Source organism: Macrobrachium nipponense, chromosome 15, assembly GCF_015104395.2.
Source record: "Macrobrachium nipponense isolate FS-2020 chromosome 15, ASM1510439v2, whole genome shotgun sequence".
Lineage (NCBI taxonomy): Eukaryota > Metazoa > Arthropoda > Malacostraca > Decapoda > Palaemonidae > Macrobrachium > Macrobrachium nipponense.
The window spans coordinates 53132326-53158257 of record NC_087208.1 but is presented as its reverse complement, the minus strand read 5'-3'; the positions used below and the strand labels follow the sequence as shown (position 1 = coordinate 53158257).

Below are 25932 nucleotides of genomic sequence, written 5' to 3'. Positions count from 1 at the left end.
CTTCTCTCTAGGTCCATTTGTATCAGCAGATACAGTTCTGGGTCTTGGAGCAAAGACTGATCCTTAAAATATTTTGATTTTATCGTACATAAACCCTCTTGTCAGATATATGCTTGGTTTTCTATTAGCAAGCTCACGGATGTCGCACGGGCGCATAGTGTCATTGCTGGTAGGGGATCAAGGGTATGTATGGCTAGTAGGGGGGTACAAAAATTTTTTTTTTTTGTATATCTTGTATAAATGAACGTGTAATTATGTTTCGAGTTTTGGTTGTTTGTAAGGAGTTTCGGGGATAACTCCTTGCAATCTTAGAACTAACATTGGATGTTAGGATCAGGTGATCGGGATCGGTGTTGTGCTCCTTGAACAAGGTGTATTGTCATGTTAGTGGAATAGCACCCAATGACAAAGGCCTTTAGGCTCTGCCGAGTAAGTGGATAAGACCCCATTGGCAGACCCACAAGAACTCTTAGCCATAGATCAATATCTCGCTGAGGCTCTTGAGGCTAAGCAGACTCCAAGGCAGTAGCTGCGAAGTCTTCAGCCTAATAAGGTAGGAACCAAGGTTTATTAATACCTACAACATATGTTGTTTACCTGTCTATTTCAGTAGTTAGCTGTCTCTTACCCACCACCAATGGGTGCTAATCAGCTAAGTATATATCTGGCAGGGAAGTTGAATGTATAAAAATGATATTGTCATGTTACAATAAAGTTTTATACATACTTACCTGACAGATATATACGATTATAACATACTTACCTGACAGATATATACGATTAATGGCCCACCCAGCCTCCCCGCAGGAGACAGGTGGAAGAGAAGAATTCTGATTAGAAAACGGGAGTGGTTCCTAGTTCTGCCACCCAGGGCAGGGCGGTAGATCACCTGACCTACCGGTAGCGTGTGCCGCGAAATTTGAAATTCTGTCGGGGACGACGGAGTCTATAGCTAAGTATATATCTGTCAGGTAAGTATGTATAAAACTTTATTGTAACATGACAATATCATTTTCGCGGCACACACTTACAGGTAGGTCAGGTGATCTACCGTCCTGCCGCTGGGTGGTAGGACTAGGAACCATTCCTGTTTTCTAATCAGATTTTCTCTGTCGCTGGTACCAGCAACAATGTTGTTGGTTCCTCTTGACTGAATTCGATTTTCATTGCCATTGATCTTCCTGACTGACTTATTTGGTGACGTATTGGATCGTTGGATTGGCATACGCTTTAGTGGACTGTTTCTTGAACTCTATTTGGATTTTTCTTTAAGATGTCTGACACTGGTTATGTAGTGAGAGTTTGTGTGAATGAGGGCTGTAACGTGAGACTGCCGAAGGCTTCGATAGATCCTCACACTGTATGCAAGCGCTGTAAGAAGTATGAATGTTCTTTTTCTAACACGTGCAAAGAGTGTGAGAGTTTGAGTGCAGAAGAGTGGAAGACTCTAACTTCCTACTTAAAGAAGTTAGAGAAAGATAGAGCAAGGAAAGCTTCCTCCAGAAGCTTAAGTAGTTCTCGTTCAAACGAGCAAGTTTCTGACTTGGTAGCTCCTACCCCTCATGTAGTAATTGCACCTTCTCCCTCGGTATCAGCCCCTTCTTCCTTCACAGAACCTGCAGATTCGGCTTCGGAACTCGCAGATCTGAAAGCTGCCCTTAAGAGGATGGAACTTAAGATGGCAGCTTTAGAAGGTAAGCATTGTGATAATGCAGTGAATAGTGCAGTGGACAGTGATGTTAGTGTCCCCAGTGCCGTGGAGGGGGCATCTGATCGGCTCTACAACGCTCTCAGGCCTAGATCTCTACCAAGCTCCCTGGCCCAGAGGAGAAGGATTGTCGAAAGCCTTACAGAGGTTGTGGAGGATCCCCACCGATCAGGCGTCCCTTCGGCAGGATCTGTATCGTCTCAGACTGCCAGGGATCGCTACTGTAAAAGCGTCCTTCGAGAGTGCTTCTTGTCTTCTGAGTCCTCGTCGCCCAGGTGCGGATGGAGCTCGACCGAGCATTCACGTCCGTTGAAGAGGAGCTGGAAAGCGCCTACGCTTGATTCCAGTCCTGAGCGCTAGAAGATTCGCTGTTGGACAAGAAGAGAGCTAAGAGAGCCCTGCTTTCGCTCGCTGTCAGCTGGGAGTCCCCTACTTCCTTCAGACCCCCATCCTCTCCTTCTGACAAGGACAGGGATGTTGCTACCACCAGGATCCTCTTGAACATGCAAGAACAGATCTCTTCTCTGGTTGGGGTGCTCTCTAAGGATCCTCATCGTAGGAAGGACATATCTCTTCCTATCAAGAGATCCTCTCGACACTTGGAGGCCCCTTGCTCCAAGATCGTCTCTACAGCTCCTCGCTCTATAAAGAGGTCCTTTGATCTCCCTGCTTCTCGCTCATCTCCTCGGAAGCACGAGTCTCGGGAACGCGTAGCGACCGAGCTTTCGCCCCCTTCCGACCACAAAGCGTCCAAGAAGCATGAGGATCTGTCTGAGCGCTTTCCACGCTCTCAATGTGTTCCGCTTTCCAGCCGCACGGCGTCAGCCAGCCACCTTTCCCCAGTCAGGCGCAAAGTGCCAGCCAAGCGCGATGCGCCAACCAGGCACGAGGATCGAAACGCCAGACATATTTTACCGTTGCGTCATATTACTATTAAGCGCTTGTATGGTTCAAGTTATGTACGCATACCGTAGTTACCCCTACGGATGGCAACTTAGAGGGCTATTATTCTAAATGCATTTAATCGGTACTCCCTGCAACCTTCCAGGAGTTTCCAGTTTCCCTTTTAGATATTTAAGGTATTGTTATGACAACACCAACTCAGCTTCTGTATTTAGCGAAATCTGTTTCGTTTAAATATACCTGCGTGAGAGTTTCTTTCTGCTCAATGATATTAACAAATCTATTCCTTCGTAGAATGGAATAGCTGGCAACTCAGGCAGAGTAGTGCGAGACGGCGAACGTAGACTGCTGTCACTGTAGACTAGCAGCTCAGTACCAGCTAGTTCTCTGCCATGCGCAGTCGGTTACGTCTCTCTCTCTCCTGCGGGATTGACTGACTAACCGTATCTCTGCCCTACAATCACGGACTTTAGCCTCGGATTGAGGGGAATTCTAGCATGCATGAATGAACATCGCCTTCGCTTTGCGAGAATTTTTTCAACAGAGATATCTCTTAGACCTTTTCGGTTCTGTTTACCGCACTGTAACAGAATTCTGTACTAGTCTACCGCGGCATAGCACTATAATAATGCACACCTGCTTAGGCAAAGCGCAGCCTTATTGGGGAAGGAAACATGCTCAGTGAGGGAATGGATGAGTCTGCTGGGGATCATTTTCTCGCTGGAGAAGTTTGTTTCCCTGGATAGACTGCAATTCAGACCTCTCCAGTTTTCCTGCCGGAAAACTGAAATAACTTCGAAGATTTAGAAATGATTCTGAACATCTCTCAGTAGGTCAAGGATCACCTAAGGTGGTAGCGAGAGGGTGCCAGGCATCGGGAGACGGGTACAGATGTTCTGGTACATAATCTAAAAGAATTGGAAGCAATTCGGTTGGCTCTCCAGTTCTTCGAAGAACGAGTTTTTGGCCGAGTGGTCCAGATCAACTCAGACAATTCCACAGCTCTCGCATATCTCAAGAAGTATCGAGAAACACTCTCTTGGTCCCTGTTCGAGTTAACAAGAGAGAGCCTGTTATGAGCACAGGCACGGAACGTCACGATCCTCAAGAGGTTCGTTGCACGATTGCAAAACGTCCGTGCGTATCTTCTCGATCGACGGCAGCAACTACTGACGTCCGAGTGGACTCTTCGCTTAGAAGTATGTCGAGAGTTGTAGAGACTTTAAGGGCGTCCTTTGATACATCTCTTCGCAATGTTGAAGACGAAGAGGCTTCCTCTAGACTGCTCCCTTGTTCTCGATCCGGGAGCGGTAACAATAGACGCCATCCTATGGGATTGAACGGGGATGGATGTTTAGTCTTTTTTCCCCTATTCAAACTCTTAATAGAACTAATAAGATAATTTCTGGCATCAGAGGGAGCGAGGATGACACTGATCGCCCATGTTGGCCTTCGAGAGACTGGATTCACAGAGGTCACGTCCTTCCTAGCATACTTTCCAAGGACCCTTCCCGAGAGAGTCGGTCTACTCTAACAGCCCCACTTCGAGAGGTACCACAAAACCTCTCCGCTTGGAGTCTGACTGAGTTCAGACTATCAAGAAGTTGACCAGAACAAGAGGCTTTTCAAGACTAGTGGCAAGTGCGATTGCCAAGGCAAAGAAGAGCTTCCTATCTTGCAGTGTACCAATTGGATTGGGCCATTTCTGGAGATGGTGCAGGAAGAATGGCTTTTCCTCCACCTCGACCTCTGTGAATTAGATTGCCGTCTTCCCTGTCCATCTGAGGAATGTGGATAAGGGCAGTACCGACTATTAAAGAATACAGAAGTATGTTGTCGACCGCCTTTAGACTCAGAGATTTGGATCTGTCGAACAACAAAGCTCTTCACGATTTTTGAGGTCTGTGGAAATCTCGAAACTGTCTAAATCGAAGCTTCCAGCATGGAACTTAGACGTAGTCTGGAAGTTCCTGATGTTGAAGCATTTCGAACCTCTCCTTTCTGCAAACTTAAAGCATGTGACCAGAAAGACTAATTTGTTCATGAAACTTACCTGTCAGATATATATAGCTGTATTCTCCGAAGTCTGATAGAATTTCAAAACTCCCGGCACACACAGTGGTCGGCCAGGTGGTTAGTACCCATTCCCACCGCTGGGAGGCTGGTATCAGGAACCATTCCCGTTTTCTATTCAGATTTTCTCTGTCGCCGGTACTGTAAACACCTGTTTCACTTAAATAACTTACCCGGTAGTTACATATAGCTGTCGTCTCCTGACGTCACGGCAGAATTTGAAATTCGCGGTAGCGCTAATGGTTTGACAGGTGATCCCTCTACTCCCGCCCTCTACCGGGTACCGGGAACCATTCCAACAATAAATCAGAAGTTTCCTGCCGTCGGAACCGGTAACACGGTTCCTATGCTGGTTGGAATTTGGATTTGATCATCTTGGTTTTCTCCTTTTGGTGATGTACCTTGAGTTTACTGATCTTTTTGCTAGCGCTATAGTTATTTTGGTTTTGATATTGTTGTCCTTTTTAGGAATTATTTTGAATTTTTCACGATGTCTGACACCAGCTCTATTCAGTATAGGGTGTGTAGTAGTGGGTGTAAGACTAGACTTCTTAAAGCTTCACTTGATCCTTATTCTACTTGTGTTAGTTGTAGGGGACGTGAATGTTCTTTTGAGAATACGTGTGAAGAATGTAAGTCTCTAACATCTCAGGAGTGGAAGGCACTGGGAAAGTATATGAGAAAGTTAGAAAAAGATAGAATCAGAAAGAATCAGAGATCTTCTTCTAAGTCAGTGAGTAGCCAGGATATTCCTCTGAATTCTGTTAATCCTGTTCCTATTAACCCCGTAGTGGTTTCTCCTGCCCTTGACTCTGTATCTCCCAGATCCCTATCCCATGTCAGTATTATGAAGCGATATGGACTCGAAATTTGTCTCTTTCCTCACCACTATGCAGAAAATGGGTGAGACAGTGCAAGAAGTAGTAGTTAAGTGTGATAAGTTACTTAGTGCAAGTGTAGTGGAGGAGGTGGCTGTTCGGCCCGTTCGTTCTCCTAGGTCTAGGCCCCTGTCAAACTCCCCAGATCCTGGGAGGAGGCATGCCGAAAACCGAAGGGAGGCGAGCGGGATCTGCTCCTGAGCAGCTGCCCCCTCAAGCAATCCTGTAGCCGTATCCCAGGATGCTGTCGCTCATCATTGGAAAGGTGTTGCGAGGAAGTGTTTTTCATCAAGCGACTCTAGTTCAGATGTTTCCTCTTATAGAGGTTGGCGTAATAAGACTTCTAGACCGCTGAAAGTCTCGCGATGTTTCGCCTGCTGCGTTCCCAAGAAGGTGGCGGCTGCCGAACCTTCTTGTAGTTTTTGGGAGGAGCCTGAAGTTTTTTCTCCGGCGGTTTCGATTTATCGCCCTTCTCTCATAAGAATGGAGAAAGCCGAACACGCACACTCCTTCGGAGCCTTCTCCAGAGCCCCCTCAAGCGATAACTCCTGCGGCTCCAGACGTGTTTGTGGATCATCCTTCTACTCCTCCCGCGCCTTCTACGTCAGTGGATCCTCAACCTTTGGTGTTTGAACAGATGAATGACAAGTTAGGCAGTATTTTGGAGCTTTTTGGCAAGTCTCTTTCGTCCCCGAATGCGCTCCCGACCGCCTTACATCTTCCGCAGCCTACTGTGCAGTCCTCTTCGCAGGCTCAGACTCTCCATGTGACTCCTCTTCAGACGCCGCTTCAGGCGTCTGGTCGGACTCCTTTCCTGACTCCGTCTATGGCGCCACGTCAGGCTCTCGCTCGAGCGCCACCTCAGCCGCCAACGCAGCCGCCAGCTCAGCCGCCCGGATTCGTCTCAGTACAGGCTCAGACGTCTTCTCCTGCTTTCTCGCACCCTCCTCGGGCGCATCAGGGTGTGACTTCGCCGAACAGGATTCCTCTTCACCAGTTTCGTCGAAGGAAGCTTCGGATTTGGAGGAAGAAGGAGAAGTACTTACAGAAAAAGACAAGCATTTGTCGGGGTATAAGCTCCTTTACGATCCTTCGTTGACAACTTTGGGGATTCTTTTGCGCCTTCCGTTCCAGTTTCTCCTAGTTCGCAGTGGAAAAAGGACAGTAAGCCTGACTACTCGTCCTCGTTCACGAGTCACGCCTCCTCTCGATTTCGGCTAAGAAAGCTATCAATAAAGTTAACGCTTGGCTTTTGGAGAAGAGGGAACAGGGGAGAAAAAATGTTTTCTGTCTTCCCCCTTCGAGACTTTCGTCAAGGAGCCGTGTCTGGTATGACACTGGAGAAGTTTTTTCCCTGGGTGTGACTGCCTCCGCTCAGGGAGACTTTTCTAGTCTCGTGGACTCTTCTCGTAGATCAGCCCTTAATACTGCTAAGATTTTCTTTTCGGCAAATGAACTGGAGCATCTTTGCAAGAGTGTTTTCCGTGTTTTTGAAGTTGTTAGCTTCCTGGATTGGGCCATTGCTTCGCTGGCCAGGAAAGTCAAAGTCATTTGGAACTTTCGGAGGGAGCAGTTGAAGGATTTTGCCTCGGTACTGGATTGTATCGATAAAGGCATCTGTGATGGAGCTTCGGAGCTCACTGCCATTTTTGCTTCTGGAGTGTTGAAGAAGAGACAGAGTTGGTGCTCCTTCTTGTCGAAAGGGGTCTCATCGAACCAGAAGTCTGCCTTGCTCTTCTCTCCTTTGGACAAGAAGCACTTTTTTCCGCAAGAGATTGTGAGAGAGATCGCTCAATCTTTAACACAGAAAGCGACCCAGGATCTTTTATCACAGTCAGTGAAGAAGCCCAGGAAGATAGCTCCGGTTGGTTTCTTTCTGCTTCTCGGAGTGCTCCCTCCACGGAAGCTCCTAAACCATTCGAGGGAGAGCTCCCGTTCGATCATTCTCCAGGTTTCGTGGGAGAGGTAGAGCCTCTTCTAAAACCACTCCCTCTTCCATCAAGAAATAGGCCCGTAGTCCTCCAGCAGCAGTAGGAGCCAGATTACACCTTTTCTGGCAGACCTGGTTTCATCTCGGAGCGGATCCTTGGACGGTCCAGGTCTTGAAGGAAGGATACACCATTCCGTTCATCAAGCACCCCCCCTCTCACAGAATTTCCTGTGAATTTGTCAGCTTACTCGGAGAACTCCGAAAAATTTGCCGCCCTCCATCAAGAAGTTCTCGCCTTACTGGCAAAGAGGGCCCATAGAGTTAGTGAACTCTCCGCAGGAACCAGGATTTTACAATCGCCTTTTCCTGGTAAAGAAGGCTACGGGGGGTTGGAGACCGGTGTTGGATGTCAGTGCCCTGAATGTCTTTGTCCTGAAGACGAAGTTTTCTATGGAAACGACCCAGTCGGTATTAGCAGCGCTTCATCCTGGAGATTGGATGGTTTCCATAGACCTTCAGGACGCCTATTTTCATATTCCGATTCATTCGGAATCGAGAAGATTCCTGAGATTCGTGTTCCAGGGCCGCATTTATCAGTTCAGGGCCCTCTGCTTCGGCCTGTCGACAGCTCCACAAGTGTTCACCAGAGTTCTGTCGTCAGTAGCAAAGTGGCTTCATCTGGACGGGATACGAATATCCATGTATCTAGACGATTGGCTTCTCAGGGCAAGTTCCAGATAGAAGTGTGTGGAGGACCTACAAAAGACTTTAAGGCTGACGGACAGCCTAGGTTTGTTAGTAAACAAGGAAAAGTCGTGTCTCACTCCTTCTCAGGAGATAGTTTATTTAGGAGTGAGACTGAATTCAGTTCTTTTTCAGGCTTTTCCGTCTCTCCAAAGGATCGACTCTTGTCTGAACAAGATAGACGAATTTCTCGTCAGACAAACTTGCTCGGCGAATCAGTGGATGAGCCTTTTAGGAACCTTGGACTCAATAGAACAATTTGTAAGTCTGGGGGCAATGGCTCAACATGAGACCACTTCAATTTTACTTGAAACAGAAGTGGCAAAGGAAGAAGTTCCCAGACTCCTTCGTGTTCCCCATCTCGGAAGGAATCAAGCAGGACCTCCTTTGGTGGAAATTAGAAGGAAGGCTAGAGGAAGGCTAGAGGAAGGCTTGTCTCTAAGCCAGTTGAGCCCCAACCTTACGCTCTTGTCAGACGCATCGGACAAAGGGTGGGGAGCTACTCTGGGGAAAAAGGAAGTGTCGGGACTTTTGGCAGATTCATCAGAGAAGCTGGCACATAAATCTAAAAGAGTTGAAGGCGATTCATTTGGCTCTAATGCACTTCAAGACAGAGTTAAGAGGGAAAGTAGTGCTGGTTCAAGCAGACAACACCACGGCTCTCTCTTACATAAAAAAACAGGGGGGGACACACTCGTTCTCTCTGTGCGAGGCAGCGAGAGACCTACTCATTTGGGCGAAAGAGAACAAGGTTGTCTTGAGCACAAGATTTATTCAAGGCTCGAAGAATGTAAAGGCGGACATTCTCAGCAGGAGAGGGCAAGTCCTCTACACAGAGTGGACGCTACATCCTCAAATATGCAAGAAGCTTTGGGGGATTTGGGGAATGTCCTCAGTTGGATCTCTTCGCCACAAACAAGACAGCTCGTCTACCACACTATTTGCTCCCCAGTTCCAGACGAGGAGGCGTTTACAGTGGATGCCATGCTTCTGGACTGGTCAAATCTGGATCTTTATGCCTTTCCGCCTTTCAAAATGCTAAGATTAGTTCTGGCAAAGTTCAGAGGTCATCAGAACGTCAGGGTGACTCTCATAGCCCCCTTTTGGCCGGCCAGGGAATGGTTTCCGGACCTACTACTGCTGTTGACGGACTTTCCGAGAGAGTTACCGTTAACCCTTAAACGCCGAAGCGGTAAAAAAAAAAAAAAATCAAAAATGTCTCCCGTGTGTTGGAGGTGTTTCGGAGTGAGCGCGGAAGCGGAAAAAATATTTTTTTTCAATAAATCACAGCGCGCTTAGTTTTCAAGATTAAGAGTTCATTTTTGGCTCCTTTTTTTGTCATTGGCTGAAGTTTAGTATGCAACCATCAGAAATGAAAAAAAATTATCATTATCATATATAAATAATGCGATATATGATGGCGCAAAAACGAAATTTCATATATAATTGTATTCAAATTGCTCTGTGCGCGAAACGGTTAAAGGTAACGAGTTACTTTTTTTTCGTTGTAATGTACACTAAATTGCGATCATTTTGGTTGGTAATAATTAAACACATTGTAAAAACGATAAAAAGTAACACAGAGAAAATATCATCACAAAATAATGCATGAATTCGTAACGCACGGACATAAACAAATATTTTTTTCAAAAATTCCCCAAAAATCTAAATATTGTCCTAGAGACTTCCAATTTCTTTCAAAATGAAGACAAATGATTGAATATTACTATACAGTAAGAATATTAGCTTACAAATGCAGTTTTCGACCATATCTGACGAGGTAAAGTTGACCGAATGTCGAATTTTATTATATATTATATTTTTTATACATATGCAATTATTTGGCAGAAATAAGAAAAGCTACAACCTTCAAGTATTTTTCGTTTTATTCTACATAAATTGCGCACATTTTCATATATAAAACTCTATGAAATGCCTAATATGAAATGGAGCAAATATTCCGAGAATGGTACGTACGCATTTCGGAGATTTGTGGCGGAGAATCCGAGCGCAGAGGGAAGGAATGTTTTTTTTTTTAAATTCACCATAAATCTAAATATTGTGCTAGAGACTTCGAATTTGTTTCAAGATGAAGATTAATGATTCTGAATTATTACTAGACTGTAAGAGTTTTAGCTTACAATTGCGTTTTTCGACCATTTCGGTAGAGATCAAAGTTGACCGAACGTGGTTTTTTTTCTATTTACGTGATTTATATGCAAATATTTCAAAATGAGAAAAGCTACAACCTTTCAATTATTTTTTGTTGTATTCTACATGAAATTGTGCACATTTCCATATATAAAACATTTATGTAACGGCTAATTTAAAATGGTGCAAACATTACCACAATCGCACGTATGATTTTTTCGGAAGAGTTACCGCGCGGACGTAAAGAAAATGTTATTTTTTTCATAAATTCACCATAAATCAAAATATTGTGCTAGAGACTTCCAATTTGTTGCAAACTGAAGGTAAATGATTGAATATTACTAGAATATAAGCGGTTTAGCTTACAATTGCGTTTTTTGACCATTTCGGTAGAGTCAAAATTGACCGAAGGTTGAAAATTTGTCACTTATCATTTTTTAATATGAAAATATTTCAAAACTGATAAAAGCTACAACCATGGGTTGTTTTTAGTGTATTGTGCATGAAATTGCGCACATTTTCATATATAAACGTTTATGTAACGGGCTAATTTAAAATGGTGCAAACATTACCACAATCGCATGTATGATTTTTTCGGAAGAGTTACCGCGCGGATGTAAGGAAAATGTTTTTTCATAAATTCACCATAAATTGAAATATTGTGCTAGAGACTTCCAATTAGTTGCAAACTTAAGGTAAATGATTGAATATTACTAAAATATTAGAGTTTTAGCTTACAATTACGTTTTTCGACCATTTCGATAGAGTCAAAGTTGATCGAAGGTTGAAATTTTGGCACTTATCGTTATTTATATGAAAATATATCAAAACTGATAAAAGCTACAATCATGAGTATTTTTTTGTTGTATTCTACGCAAAAATGCGCACATTTTCATATATAATACTCCATGTAACGGCTGATTTAAAATGGTACAAAAAAAATTAGTCAAAAGTGACGAAATAATTTCCGAGATATGTCACAGATACTTTTTAGCGCGGCAAGAAAGAAATCGCGCTTGCGCACCCTGCGTAACGATTGTAAACAAAACAACACCTTGATCCGTGAACTCCCAGCATCCCCCAAGGCGCGTGATTCAAGAGTTTTCGGCTGGTAGGCCTAAAAGTATTTTTCCGCAAATTTTTAAAAAAACTTTAGTATGTCGACGTAAAATACGTCCAGTCGGCACCCGAGAGACAAAAAATGTCGACGTAAAATACGTCCAGTCGGCGTTTAAGGGTTAATAGAAGAGGATTTTCTGTTAGGTTTTGTTGGGCTCCGTCCCATGTTGGAATTGTTGGGAATGAGCGAGCCGACGCTGCTGCTAAGGCTGCAACTAGGCTTAGGCACATTTCTAACATGGGCGTCCCTGTTTCCGATTTTAAAAGTACCTTTCGATTTTATTGTAGAGACCAGTGGCAGGGCCCACTGGTCTACTTTCGATATAATCTCAAATTTAAATTAAAAGTCGATTAGGCCCACCTTCTATCTGTTCATCCTTGGCCTCCATATCCGGATGGATAGAAGGTCTGAGATAGTTTTAGCTAGATTACGTATTGGCCACACTAAATATACTCACGGGTATCTAATGACGAGTGGAGTGGATAGGCAGGTTCCTCACTGTTCCACCTGTCATGTGGATTTGACTGTGGTGCATATTTTGGTGGAGTGCCCACATTTTGAAAACAAACGTAGAGCTTGTTTGCTGGCAAATAAGACTCTTGCCGATATTTTAGGTGAAGGTGCTCAGGCAGAGCAATTTATGACATTTTAAAAAAATATTGGTCATTTTTATGAATTTTAATTTTCTCTTAATTGTTTTAGGTTTCTTGTTTGGTTTTTATGAATGAATGATTTGCATGTTTGATCGGTTCTGTGTATGTTTGTTTGTGCGACATTGACTTTTTTATTCTTAAGATTTATATGCGCTGAATGGCCCCCCGGCTCCGGCGCTTGGCTATGAGCCAAAAATTTTAATCTAATCTAATCTACTATGCACAAGGCTACAATCTTTGAGCAAAGAGATCATCATTTATGATAAATAACATAGTTTTGGTTTTTTAATACCCAAAATGGACTATGAAATTCATAATAATCATGATTTATTAAATTGCCTTTGTAAAAAGAGAGTACATCTTCGAGTTTCACCTCTGACATTCTCTTGCATTTATGTTTGTTTATCTTTGTTTCGGCAAGAATGTCATCATGCCAGAGGAAAAGAAAATACAAGGAAAACATCTTGCTAACATACAGAAGAAGAAAATTCGTTTGTAATAAGCCGAGGTTAGTGAAGGGGAGAGAGGGGGTTATGTAGGAACGAGTGCCCCATCTTGCCTCAAGCAGTGCCCAAGGCTACGATATATGAGCAAAGGGATCATCATTTATGATTAAATTATAATAAATAAAATAGTTTTTGGTTTATTAATACACAAAAAAGAAATATACACTTCACAATAATCATTATTTATTAACATTGTCTTTATAGAAATACGAAGGAAAACTTTGAACGCCCGTATCTCAGAACTATACTTATTGACCTTCAAAGTCTATCTCGCTTCACTTAGTTTTAAAGCTATAACATTGGAATTTGGTATATAACTCAGAAAGACATTATAGAACAATCAAATAGAGCCCTTTTTTCCAATTTTTGTTTCATCTTTTTTTTATACATTTTTTCTTGTGATTTATAGGGTTTATTTTTTTACCATATTGAAAAATTCACATCTAGCAAAAAAAGGACTTTTAGAAAAAAAAAACTCCATTTGATTGGAGGTCTACATCAGGTCTATATATGGTAGTAATCCCAGGTCTTAATATTAAATATCAAGGGAGGAGATAGAATTTGAAAAGTGGTTATTTTCGGGATAAATTGCCCTGGCGTCACAAAACCGAAGGTCAGAGGCGAAAATCATATGCGGTTTGGAGATGTCCCAAGTCACCTTATTAAGTGGTATGAATGTCAAAGTCCTGTCGTTAAAAAACGGCATTAGCCGGCCGGCCCCCTTAAGGCCCGTCTTGAAGACGATCGCCGTACGTCTTCTTATAGTGCTCGCGCACTTCAGGAGCAGCGTGCGGCTCTCCATGACGCCTCTCAGGTGGCCTTTCATACATCAGGACGCTCGGCAAGATCCTCTCTGAGATGCCGTTCAGAACACTTGGTGTTCTATGCACCAATACACTCGGCAAGACTCTCGCGAGGACGCCTTTTGAAGACGCTCGACGTCCTACGCATCGAGACGCTCGCAAGGAAGCTTTTGAAGATGCTCGACGTCCTACATGTCGAGACGCTCGCCAGGAAGCTAAGGAAGACGCTCGACATCAAACATCGAGACGCTCACCAGGACGCTTTTGAAGACGCTCGATGTCTTACACATCTGGACGCTAGCGAGGACGCTTTTGAAGACGCTCGGCGTCCTACACGTCATGACGCTCGGCAGAGCACTTGCCAGGACGTTCTTCAGAACGGTAGGCGTCCTACGCATCAAGACTTTCGGCAGGATTCCTGCAAGAACGCTCGTCAAGAGGACACTCTTGAGGACGCTCCACAGGACGTTCCTTTACAGGAACTTAACCCTCTTACGCCGAAGCGGTAAAAAAAATTGTCTCTCGTGTGCCGGAGGTGTTTCAGCGCGCTTAGTTTTCAAGATTAAGAGTTCATTTTTGGCTCCATTTTTGTCATCGGCTGAAGTTTAGTATGCAACCATCAGAAATGAAAAAAATTATCATTATCATATATATATAAATAATGCGATATATGATAGCGCAAAAACAAAATTTCATATATAATTGTATTCAAATCGCGCTGTGCGCAAAATGGTTAAAGGTAACAAGTTACTTTTTTTTTCGTTGTAATGTCACTAAATTGCGATCATTTTGGTATATAACATATTGTAAAACGAATAAAAAAGCAAACACAGAGAAAATATTATCACAAAATAATGCATGAATTTCGTAACGCGCGGACGTAAACAAATATTATTTTCAAAAATTCATAAATCTAAATATTGTCCTAGAGACTTCCAATTTCTTTCAAAATGAAGACAAATGATTGAATATTACTATACTGTAAGAGTATTAGCTTACAATTGCAGTTTTTGACCATATCTGATGAGTTAAAGTTGACCGAATGTCGAATTTTTTTATATATATTTTTTTTATGCAATTATTTTGGAAATAAGAAAAGCTACAACCTTTAAATATTTTTTTTTTTATTCTACATGAAATTGCGCACATTTTCATATATAAAACTATGAAATGCCTAATATGAAATGGAGCAAATATTCCGAGAATGGTACGTACGCATTTTCGGAGATTTGTGGCGGAGAATCCGCGCGCGGAGGGAAGGAAAGATTTTTTTTAAAATTCACCATAAATCAAATATTTTGCTAGAGACTTCGAATTTGTTTCAAGATGAAGATAAATGACTGAATATTACTAGACTGTAAGAGTTTTAGCTTACAATTGCGTTTTTCGACCATTTCGGTAGAGTCAAAGTTGACCAAACGTGGTTTTTTTCTATTTATCGTGATTTATATGCAAATATTTCAAAAATGAGAAAAGTCTACAACCTTCTACTATTTTTCGTTGTATTATACATGAAATTGCGCACATTTTCATATATAAAACTTTATGTAACGGCTAATTTAAAATGGTGCAAACATTACCACAATCGCACGTATGAGTTTTTTCGGAGGAGTTACCCTGCGGACGTAAAGAAAATGTTATTTTTTTCATAAATTCACCATAAATCGAAATATTGTGCTAGAGACTTCCAATTTGTTGCCAAATGAAGGTAAGTGCTTGAATATTACTAGAATATAAGCGTTTTAGCTTACAATTGCGTTTTTCGACCATTTCGGTAGAGTCAAAGTTGACCGAAGGTTGAAATTTTGGCAATTATCGTTATTTATATGAAAATATCTCAAAACTGATAAAAGCTGCAACCATGGGTTGTTTTAGTTGTATTGTGCATGAAATTGCGCACATTTCCATATATAAAACTATATAACAGCTAATTTTAAAATGGTGCAAACATTACCACAATCGCATGTATGATTTTTTCGGAAGAGTTACGCAGCGGAACGTAAGGAAAAAGTTTTTTCATAAATTCACCATAAATCAAAATATTGTGCTAGAGACCTCCAATTAAGGTAAATGATTGAATATTACTAAAATATAAGAGTTTTAGCTTACAATTGCGTTTTTCGACCATTTCGGTAGAGTCAAAAGTTGACCGAAGGAAATTTTGGTTGAAATTTTTGGCAATTATCGTTATTTATATGAAAATATCTCAAAACTAATAAAAGCTACAATCATGAGTATTTTTTGTTGTATTCTACATAAAAAATGCCGCACATTTTCATATATAATACTTCATGTAACGGCTAATTTACAATGGTACAAAAATTATGTCAAAGTGGACTAAATAATTTCCGAGATGTGTCACAGATACTTTTTAGTGCGATAAGAAAGAAATTCGCGCTTGCGCGCCTGCGTAACGATTGTAAACAAAACAACACCTTGATCCGTGAACTCCCAGCATCCCCCAAGGCGCGTGATTCAAAAGTTTTCGGCTGGTAGGCCTATAAGTATTTTTCCGCAAATTTTTAAAAAAACTTTTGTGTGTCGACGTAAAATACGTCCCAGTCGGCACCCGAGAGACAAAAAATGTCGACGTAAAATACGTCCAGGGTCGGTGTTTAGGTTTAATAAAGATTCGGAGTTGGCAGTGAGGCATACCCGAATTTCTTCTTCGAACCCTCCTTCAGATAGAGGATCCCTTGCTCTCCTCTCTCGCAGTGAGCGTCGTCGAAGAAGAGGAAGGAGCTTGGTCTCGTCAAGATGTCCACTTCGCTTTCTACAAAGGGAGCGTTCAATGGAATCCATGACTTGATATGAACTCCAGAAAAACGCAAGGCAAGACTTCCTTTGCCCTACTTCCAGCAAGGTTAAGCGTAATAGCAGGCATCCGAAACGGGAAAGGAAGCTGGTTGGAGAGTTCCTTCCTCTTCCCAGGACAATTTTGCCAGCCAGATAGACCATCTGAAAGGGCTGTTCAGGATTATGGATATTTTTAGCTCCTAGATTGGTGTTTCGGAGCCCTGGACCTGCAGTCTCGGGGCCCTGACACACACTCTCTCGAATAACTATCCAACCTGCATGGATAAGGTAGTCAGGTTGGTTCTGGTGAGCTGGCATCTAGAAAAAGACTAGAAAACTTTAAGCAGATTTCGGTGTCATAAAACGCCTCTTCTGCGTTCGGGACTGCGCTGCCGAAGGGGAACATTAGGGTCCTACCTGCCGTAAGCCCAGTCTCTGACCAGGAATCCTGCCCCTTCCTCGATTTCTGCGGGAATCGGGAAGACTATATGCTCGAATTCCTGGATTAGTTTCTGTCATGTAAGTGGGTTTCCCCCATTAGCAATATACTAAACGTTTTGTCAAGAAAGTGGGTTTCCCCCATTGACAAGATACTAAACGTTTTGTCAAGTAAGTGGGTAACCCCTCATTGACAAAAAATAAACTCTTTGTCTCGTAAGTGGGTTAGTTCTCATTGACAAAGATCTCAATAACATTTTATCGCGTAAGCGGATAAGCTCTCATTGACAAGATTCGGAAGAGCTCTCATTCATTGGTGAGAGGCTCGTCCAGGAAAAAGACTTGTAGACTGCGTCCATGAAGTCTTATGTCCAATAACATAAGAAGCTTGAGCTGTCCTCTTCGGTCCTCGGTTCTCATTTGAGGATCTCCTTCGACTAATACTAATTCGTTCTCTTGGCGAAGAGAACGAAGACAGTCTTTTTCCATTCTCTCTCTTCCTCGTCGAGGAAAGAATGTAGTAGAGAATTAGCTGTCCAAGTGACTACAATACTCTACATATTTTACCTTTGCGTTATATTACTACTGTATGGTTCAAGTCATATACGCATACCGTAGTTACCTCTACGGATGGCAACCGAAAGGACTATTATTCTAAGTGCATTTAATCGGTACTCCCTGCAACCTTCCAGGAGTTTCCGGTGTAAGGACAACGCTTAAAGGTATTGTTATGACAACACCAACTCAGCTTCTGTATTTAGCGAATTCTGTTTCGCTTAAATATGCCTGCTTGAGAGTTTCCTTCTGCTCGATAATAATAAACCTATTCCTTCGTAGAATGGAGTAGCTGGCAACTCAGGCAGAATAGTGCAAGACGGCGAATGTAGGCTGCTGTCACTGTAGATAAACGCAGTACCAGCTAGTTCTCTGCCATGCGCGGTCGGTTACGTCTCTCTCTCCTGCGGGATTGACTGACTAACCGTATCTCTGCCCTACAATCACGGACTTTAACCTCGGGTTGAGGGGAATTCTAGCAAGCATGAATGAACATCGCCTTTGTTTTGCTAAGCAATTTTCAACAGAGATATCTCTTAGACATTTTCGGTGCTGTTTACCGCACTGTAACAGAGTTCTGTACGAGTCTACCGCGGCATAGCATTATAATAATGCTCTCCTGCTTATGCAAAGCGCAGCCTTATTAGGGAAGGAAGCATGCTCAGTGAGGAATGGATGAGTACTGCTAGGGGACCATTTCCTCGCTGGAGAAGTTTGTTTCCCTGAATGGACTGCAATTCAGACCTCTCCAGTTAACTGAAATAACATCGTAGATCTAGAAATGATTCTGAACATCTCTCAGTAGGTCAAGGATCACCTCAGGTGATAGCGAGAGGGTGCCAGGCATCCGGACAGAGGTACAGATGTCCTGGCACATAATCTAAAAGAATTGGAAGCAATTCGGTTGGCTCTCCAGTTCCTCGAAGAACGAGTTTTTGGCCAAGTGGTCCAGATCAACTCAGACAATTCCACAGCTCTCTCATATCTCAAGAAGAGAGAGCCGGTTATGGGCACAGGCATGGAACGTAATGATCCTCAAGAGGTTCGTTGCACGATTGCAGCACGTCCATGCGGATCTTCTCGATCGACGGCAGCAACTACTGACGTCTGAGTAATCTTCGCTTAGAAGTATGTCGAGAGTTGTGGAGACTTTGGGGACATCCTTTCATAGATCTCTTCGCAATGTTGAAGACGAAGAGGCTTCCTCTAGACTGCTCCCTTATTCTCGATCCGAGAGTCTGGTAACAATAGACTCCATCCTATAGTATGGAATGGGGATAGATGGTTTAGTCTCTCCCCTTTTATAAACAAAATCTTAGGAGATGTAATAAGATCATGCTGGCGTCAGAGGGAGCGAGAATGACGCTGATCGCCCCATGTTGGCCTTCGAGAGGCTGGATTCACAGAGGTCACGTCCTTCCTAAAGTACTTTCCAAGGACCCTTCCCGAGAGAGTTGCTCCGGTTCTCTACTCAACAGCCCTCACTTTGAGAAGTACCTCAAAACCTCTCCGCTCTGGGTCTGACTACGTTCAGCTGTCCGAGAAGTTTGACCGAATGAGAGGATTTTCAAGACTAATGGCAAGTGTCATTGCCAAGGCAAAGAAGTGCTGCCTATCTTGCAGTGTACCAATCGGAATGAGCCGTTTCTGGAGATAGTGCAGGAAGAATGGCTTTTCCTCCACCTCCACCTCTGTGAATTACATTACCGTCTTCCCTTTCCGTCTGAAGAATGGGATAAGCTGGCAGTCCAAACTATTAAAGAATACGGTAATATGTTGTTGACGGCCTTTGGGCTCAGAGATTTGGATCTGTCGAACAACAAAGCCCTTCACGATCTTTGAGGTCTGTTGAAATCTCAAAACTGTCTAGATCGAAGCTTCCAGCATGGAACTTAGACGTAGTCTGAAGTTCCTGATGTCAAAGCATTTCGAACCTCTCCTTTCTGTAAACTTAATGCACGTGACCAGAAAGGCTAATTTTCTAACCACTCTAGCTACGATAAAGAGGGTTAGTGAGGTTTAAGCCATCATCAGACGTTTTGGCTGTAGAGGACATAATGCGGTGTGTTCTCTAAGCCTTCCGTTCTTGGCTAAGAATGAAAACCCGTCTAACCCTTGGCCCAGAAGCTTGGAGATCATGGGGAGTGGCACAAATTATTGGGAACAAGAGCCAGAGAGAGTCCTATGCCCTGTCAGGGCTCTCAAGTTTTATCTAAGATAAAACTAAAGAAAGTCGAGGTCCTTCGGACAATCTGCGGTGTTCCGTAAAAAGACCAGACTTGCCCATGTTGAAGAACACCCTGGCGTTATTGTTAAGGAGTTCTTTCAAAGAGGCTCATTCGTCATGTTTGGACAAAGATTTGAAATCTTTTAAAGTGAATGCTCACGAGGTGAGGGCGCGGCCTCGGAAGCATTTCAACAGAGCATGGCACTCAGTAACATCCTGAGTGCCGCGTTTTAGCGAAGCAACTCCCTGCGGGATGTGAAGACGACATGTGAGATCTGCGGCTCGCTAGGGTACCATACGTGTCCACAGACACAATCTTGGGGGCAAGAAGTACCACTCATCCTATCCTGTAGAAAATGGTTAGGAAGAGTTGTTATTTATAGTTGTTGGGTTGCCGCCAGTGGCGGACTTCTCAGTTCTTAAGCTTTAGTTAAATATCCTTAACTTTGGCAAGGTTGGTCAGGTGGTGATATATATTACTTCTTAGCCCTCATGGTATGGTCAATATGGTCTAGTCACATTGTGGTCACGCTCCCGTTGACAGATCATCTAGAACTCACCAGCTGTACAGGTCACTACCTTGCTGGAGACTAGTAAAGCAAAAGCCGACTTGGGTGGCAGTAATCACGAAGTCAGCTATGCTAACAGGTGGAACCAAGATGTCAATCATCTGCATGCAATTTGTTTCCCAAAATCATTCTATTTTGTCCCTTCCCACCTCCAAAGGTGGGATTCAGCTATATATATATCTGACAGGTAAGTTTCATGAACAAAATGATATTGTTATGATACAATAAAGTTTGTGCATACTTACCTGGCAGATATATATAATCAAGTACCCACACACGTCCCCTCAGGGGACAGTGGCATTAGAAAATCTGAATAGAAAATGGGAATGGTTCCTGATACCAGCCTCCCAGCAGCGGGAATGGGTACTAACCACCTGGCCGACCACTGCGTGTGCCGGGAGTTTTGAAATTCTGTCGGACTTCGGAGAATACAGCTATATATATATGCCAGGTAAGTATGAACAAACTTTATTGTATCATAACAATATCATTTTTCTAACCACTCTAGCTACGACAAAGAGAGTTAGTGAGGTTTAAGCCATCATCAGACATATTGGCTTTAGAGGACTTAATGCGGTGTGTTCTCTAAGCCCTTCGTTCTTCTATAAGAATGAAAACCTGTCTAACCCTTGGCCCAGGAGCTTGGAGATCAGGGGGATGGCACAAATTATTGGGTAAGAGCCAAAGAGAGTCCTGTGCCCTGTCAGGGCGCTCAAGTTTTATCTAGATAGAACTAAAAAGAAAGTAGAGTTCCTTCGGACAATCTGCGGTGTTCCGTAAAAAGACCAGACTTGCCCATGTCAAAGAATGCCCTGGCGTCCTTTTAAGGAGCTCTTTCAAAGAGGCTCATTCGTCATGTTTGGACAAGGATTTTAAACCTTTTAAAGTAAATGCTCACGAGGTGAGGGCGCGGCCTCAGAGGCATTTCAACATAGCATGGCACTCGGTAACATCCTGAGTGCCGCGTTTTAGCGAAGCAGCTCTGTGTTCGCTTCACACTACCTGCGGGATGTGAAGACGACATATGAGATCTGCTGCTCGCTAGGGCCATACGTGTCCGCAGACACAATCTTGGGGGCAAGAAGTACCACTCATCCTATCCTGTAGAAAATGGTTAGGAAGAGTTGTTATTTATAGTTGTTGGGTTGCCGCCAGTGGCGGACTTCTCAGTTCTTAAGCTTTAGTTAAATATCCTTAACTTTGGCAAGGTTGGTCAGGTGGTGATATATATTACTTCTTAGCCCTCATAGTATGGTCAATATGGTCTAGTCACATTGTAGTCACGCTCCCGTTGACAGATCATCTAGAACTCACCAGCTATACAGGTCACTACCTTGCTGGAGACTCTAGTAAAGCAAAAGCCGACTTGGGTGACAGTAATCACGAAGTCAGCTATGCTAACAGGTGGAACCAAGATGTTAATCATCTGCATGCAATTTGTTTCCTAAAATCATTCTATTCTGTCCCTTCCCACCTCCAATGGTGGGATTCAGCTATATATGTAAGAGTTACATAATAAAAATATGGAATGTTATTCAATATATATAAAAGACTAAAACTAAAGAGGTCAACCAGATTGCTTGCAGGAATGTGATCAGACTAGAGACGCTAAGATGGCGTATGCAATAAAGTAGGCTAAGGTGACGTGCCGTCACCTGTGGTCATTCATTTGTTTTGAAACATTAGTCCAAGCTTCCTGCTTGAGACAACTACCGCAACCTATAATTCAAACGGCCTACGTGATTTCTACTGTGTCTCATTTTGTATGTATGTTCATATGTTCGAGCTACTGTCTGCTTCCTTTATGACTTGTAACCGAGATGGTGGACAGAACAGAATTAGCCATCATCATTGGCAGAAGCGATCAAGCCATCGTCATTGGCAGACCTGTACAACCCTGTCTGATATTCATCATGTAATCTCAGAAGAATATATGTATTTTTATACTTCGTGTTTTCTACTAGAACCTCACATCAGGAAGAAGACTTACTTCGTTCCTTATCACGAAACCCCAAGACACTCCAACGAGTATGGAAGTGCATAACCAACCGACTTAGCGTAAGATTATCGCAAGTCTAACATTACCTCATAGGGCACCTTATTATACAAGGTAACAGCCCTAATATATATATATATATCTGACAGATAAGTTTCATGAACAAAATGATATTGTTATGATACAATAAAGTTTGTTCATACTTACCTGGCAGATATATATATAGCTGTATTCTCCGAAGTCCGACAGAATTTCAAAACTCCCGGCACACGCAGTGGTCGGCCAAGTGGTTAGCACCCATTCCCGCCGCTGGGAGGCGGGTATCAGGAACCATTCCCATTTTCTCTTCAGATTTTCTAATGCCACTGTCCCCTGAGGGGAGGTGGGTGGGTACTTGATTATATATATCTGCCAGGTAAGTATGAACAAACTTTATTGTATCATAACAATATCATTTCTAGCAATACAGGAATTCTGGGAGAGGGTGCAGGGGCATTCAGTGGTTATGATGTCAGACAACACCACAGTAGTAGCTTACATAAACAAACAAGGAGCTCTAGTGTCTCAACAGTTACATGTGATGACAGTTCAACTTCATCAGTGGGCTGTAGAGAACGTAGTAGACATCAGGGCCTGATATATTCCGGGAAAAAGAAACGTAGTGGCCGACAAGTTGAGCCGCAGGTATCAGATCCTGGGAATGGAGTGGTCCTAGCACCAACAAGTAGTGGACAGAATGCTCAGGTTGTGGGAAAGGCCGATCATTGACCTATTTGCAACCAGGTACAACAAAAAGTTGGGAGTGTATTGTTCGGTAGTCCCAAACGTAGAGGCACTAGCAGAAGATGCTCTACAACACCCATGGAACAATCTGGATGTCTACGCATTTCCTCCATTTTGTCTAATCCGTCAGGTTCCGAACAGGGTGATGCGGTCTCAGAACCTCAGAATGACTCAGGTAGCTCCGTTACGGCCAAAGGCGGAATGGTTTCCGGACCTCTTGGAACTTCTGATAGACGTGCCGAGAGAGTTACCCTCTTGGAACAACCTGCTATGTCAGCCGCACGTGGAGAGGTACCACCGGTTGGTGAAGTCCCTATCACTTCACGGGTGGAGACTGTCGAGTATCTCTTGCGAGCGAGAGGGTTTTCGCAAAAAGCAGCAGCGCACATGGTAGGAAATATCAGAAAGTCATCGGCAGCAGTATACCAAGGAAAATGGTCAGCATACTGTGATTGGTGTCGTAGAGGGAACTTGTCTCCACTCGGTACCACTATTCAGCAATTAACAGACTTTCTGTTATATGTTAGGACAGAAAGGCATATGTCTGTCTGCGGTGAAGGGGTACAGGGGTGCTCTACCCTCGGTCTTACGCATGAAAGGCGTGGACATTTCATCTTCATGGGAGTTGGGCATGTTGATGAAGATCTTTAAGCAGTCATGTTTACCAAAGGAACTGAAACCCCCTGATTGGGATTTGACCATGGTACCGAGTTGTCTGACAAAACCCCCCTACGAACCACTAAGGCAGTCCACAGATAGGAGCCTGACCCTGAAGACAGTCTTCTTATTGGTCCTAGCTTCAACCAAAAGGGTGGGGGAACTACAAGGCCTGTCATCTATTGTAAAGCACTGGAGAGGTTGGAAGTCAATGGCATTCGAGTTTGTGCCAGAATTCGTGGCCAAGACTCAAAACCCATCAATAGTGGACAGCAGATTTGACTTTTTCCATACCTTCTCTGGCAGATTTTGTAGATAATGACAAAGATGAGATGCTTCTGTGTCCTGTCAGGGTAACAAGAGAGTACTTAAGGAGGACAAGACACCTCAGGCCAGGGTGTAGTAGGTTGTTCGTAAGTACAGGACGGAACAAAAAGGAAGTGTCCAGAAATACAATATGATTTTGGCTAAGAGAAACGATCAGGAATGCCTACATGACAGAGGACAAGGGGTCAGATAGCCAGGAGAGGGCCAGGGCTCATGACATTAGAGGCTTGAGTGCTTCATTGGCATTCAAGAAGAATATATCTGTGGAGAGAATTCTGAAAGCTGGTGTTTGGAAACGCCAAAAGGCTTTCACTTCCTTTTATTTAAAAGATGTTGCCCATAGATCCTTGGATACCTTTTCCTTGGGTCCAGTGGTGGTGGCCCAGCAAGTGGTATAGCTCATCCAGTACCCCTGGCGGGTCATTTTGTGTCTAGTCTAAGATTAAGGTATGAAAGTAGAATGAATGGGATGACTGGTCTTTTTTCTTTACTACTTTCTTTCTACTCCTTTACCTACGGGCAGTATGAAGGAGAGTACCATCATGAGCTGGAATAGACTAGATGCAGTTGAGGTGGTCAGCCATACTGTAAAGTTATGTTAGAGTTTAGTATACTTTTCAGTTGCAACACACCCCTCTCGGTAATAAGGAAGGGAGGGGTGATGGTAGATCCAGATACAAGGGATAAGAGTGGTTTATGAGAATGGGGGGTCCTTTATTTCCCCATAGTTTATAAACCATGGCATGATACCAGCACCCAGTGAGGGAAACCAATAGATTTCCTTATATCTTTGGTTCAAAGGTTTATAGTCCATTCTCTTAGAATGCTCCTAATATTCAGAAATGGATTTAGATGGCAAACTCCCATTCAGTTAGAGAATTACCTCCCTCCAATAAGTAAGTCTATCCTAATGTTAAGACCGAAGGTTTGTTTCGTATATGAACAAATGACAAATTTGTAACTAACTTGTATTTTTCAAAACTAACAAACCTGAGGTCTTAACAGTTAAAGGCCCACCTCGAACCACCCCTCTAGCAGTCTGACTGGGTTAGAAGTACAACTGGCGGGTCGGTCACACGACGCCGAGGGCATTCTGGGTAAACATGCCCCGTGACCTGGTATAGATGCCAATAGTCCCTGGATCACACACGTTTAATTTTAATTCTACCAGTTTCCAGCTTGGCGCTAGTTAATCCTAATGTTAAGACCTCAGGTTTGTTAGTTATGAAAAATACAAATTAGTTACAAATTTGTCATATTGTAGTCATGCAAATGAAATTTATTCATTTTTATCTTGTGAAATTTGATTTGATTTTTTCTTCTTTGTAGCTTTCTCCACCCGTGGCATCATTTGCCTTCCGTAATGGAAATGCCAAAGAACAAGAGTACAAATTCCAGCGTGTCTTTGGACCCACAACATCTCAGAAGGACCTATTCAATACAGTGGCCAAACCCTTGGTGTCAGATCTTTTGCGTGGAAAGAATGGCCTTCTATTTGCATATGGAGTTACAGGCTCTGGAAAAACTTACACAATGCAGGTCGGTTTGTAAAAAGTTGAAAATCAAGTGTGCCTTGAACTTAATGTCTACACATAAGGATTTCATATGAAATACAATCGCTTACTTTTTACTAAGGCCTTTATCATGTAGGGGCTAACTGATTACTGAATAAACGTTATACAGTAACTGAATGCTTAGCATGATTCCAAGGATGTTTTTTCTTAAACTCAGAACTATATTGTGCACTGTAGTTCTTATCTGATAATATTATAGAGAAGCTTGCTTTTGTAAGTGAATTGGTATAGTATATTTCATATGAATGAATGTACAATATGAATAATAGTGATGATAACAGAATTACCGTATATACTCGCGTATCATGCGACTTTTGAAGCCCTACTTTTGGAGCTAATTTTAAGGGGGTTGCATCTTACATGAGATACAAAATTTGAGTATGTAACAATCATATATTAGTATCATATGATAAAATACAAACATAACAGATATGCATCTTTTCCATGGATATTTAAAAAAGTTTTGTTTTACTTCACTGCATCCAATAATATGATATGTATTTTCATATTACTCTTTGTTTGTATAATAACACAAACATAG

General features: G+C 42.9%; 1 protein-coding gene across 1 annotated transcript in view; it reads left to right on the top strand.

Annotated features, from left to right (window-relative positions):
- The window catches only part of LOC135194934 (kinesin-like protein KIF23), a 173050-nt gene that overhangs the window by 48814 nt on the left and 98304 nt on the right, over positions 1-25932 (top strand). The window contains 1 exon segment of the mRNA XM_064221150.1: positions 25147-25356. Coding sequence (XP_064077220.1) covers positions 25147-25356 — 210 coding nt within the window.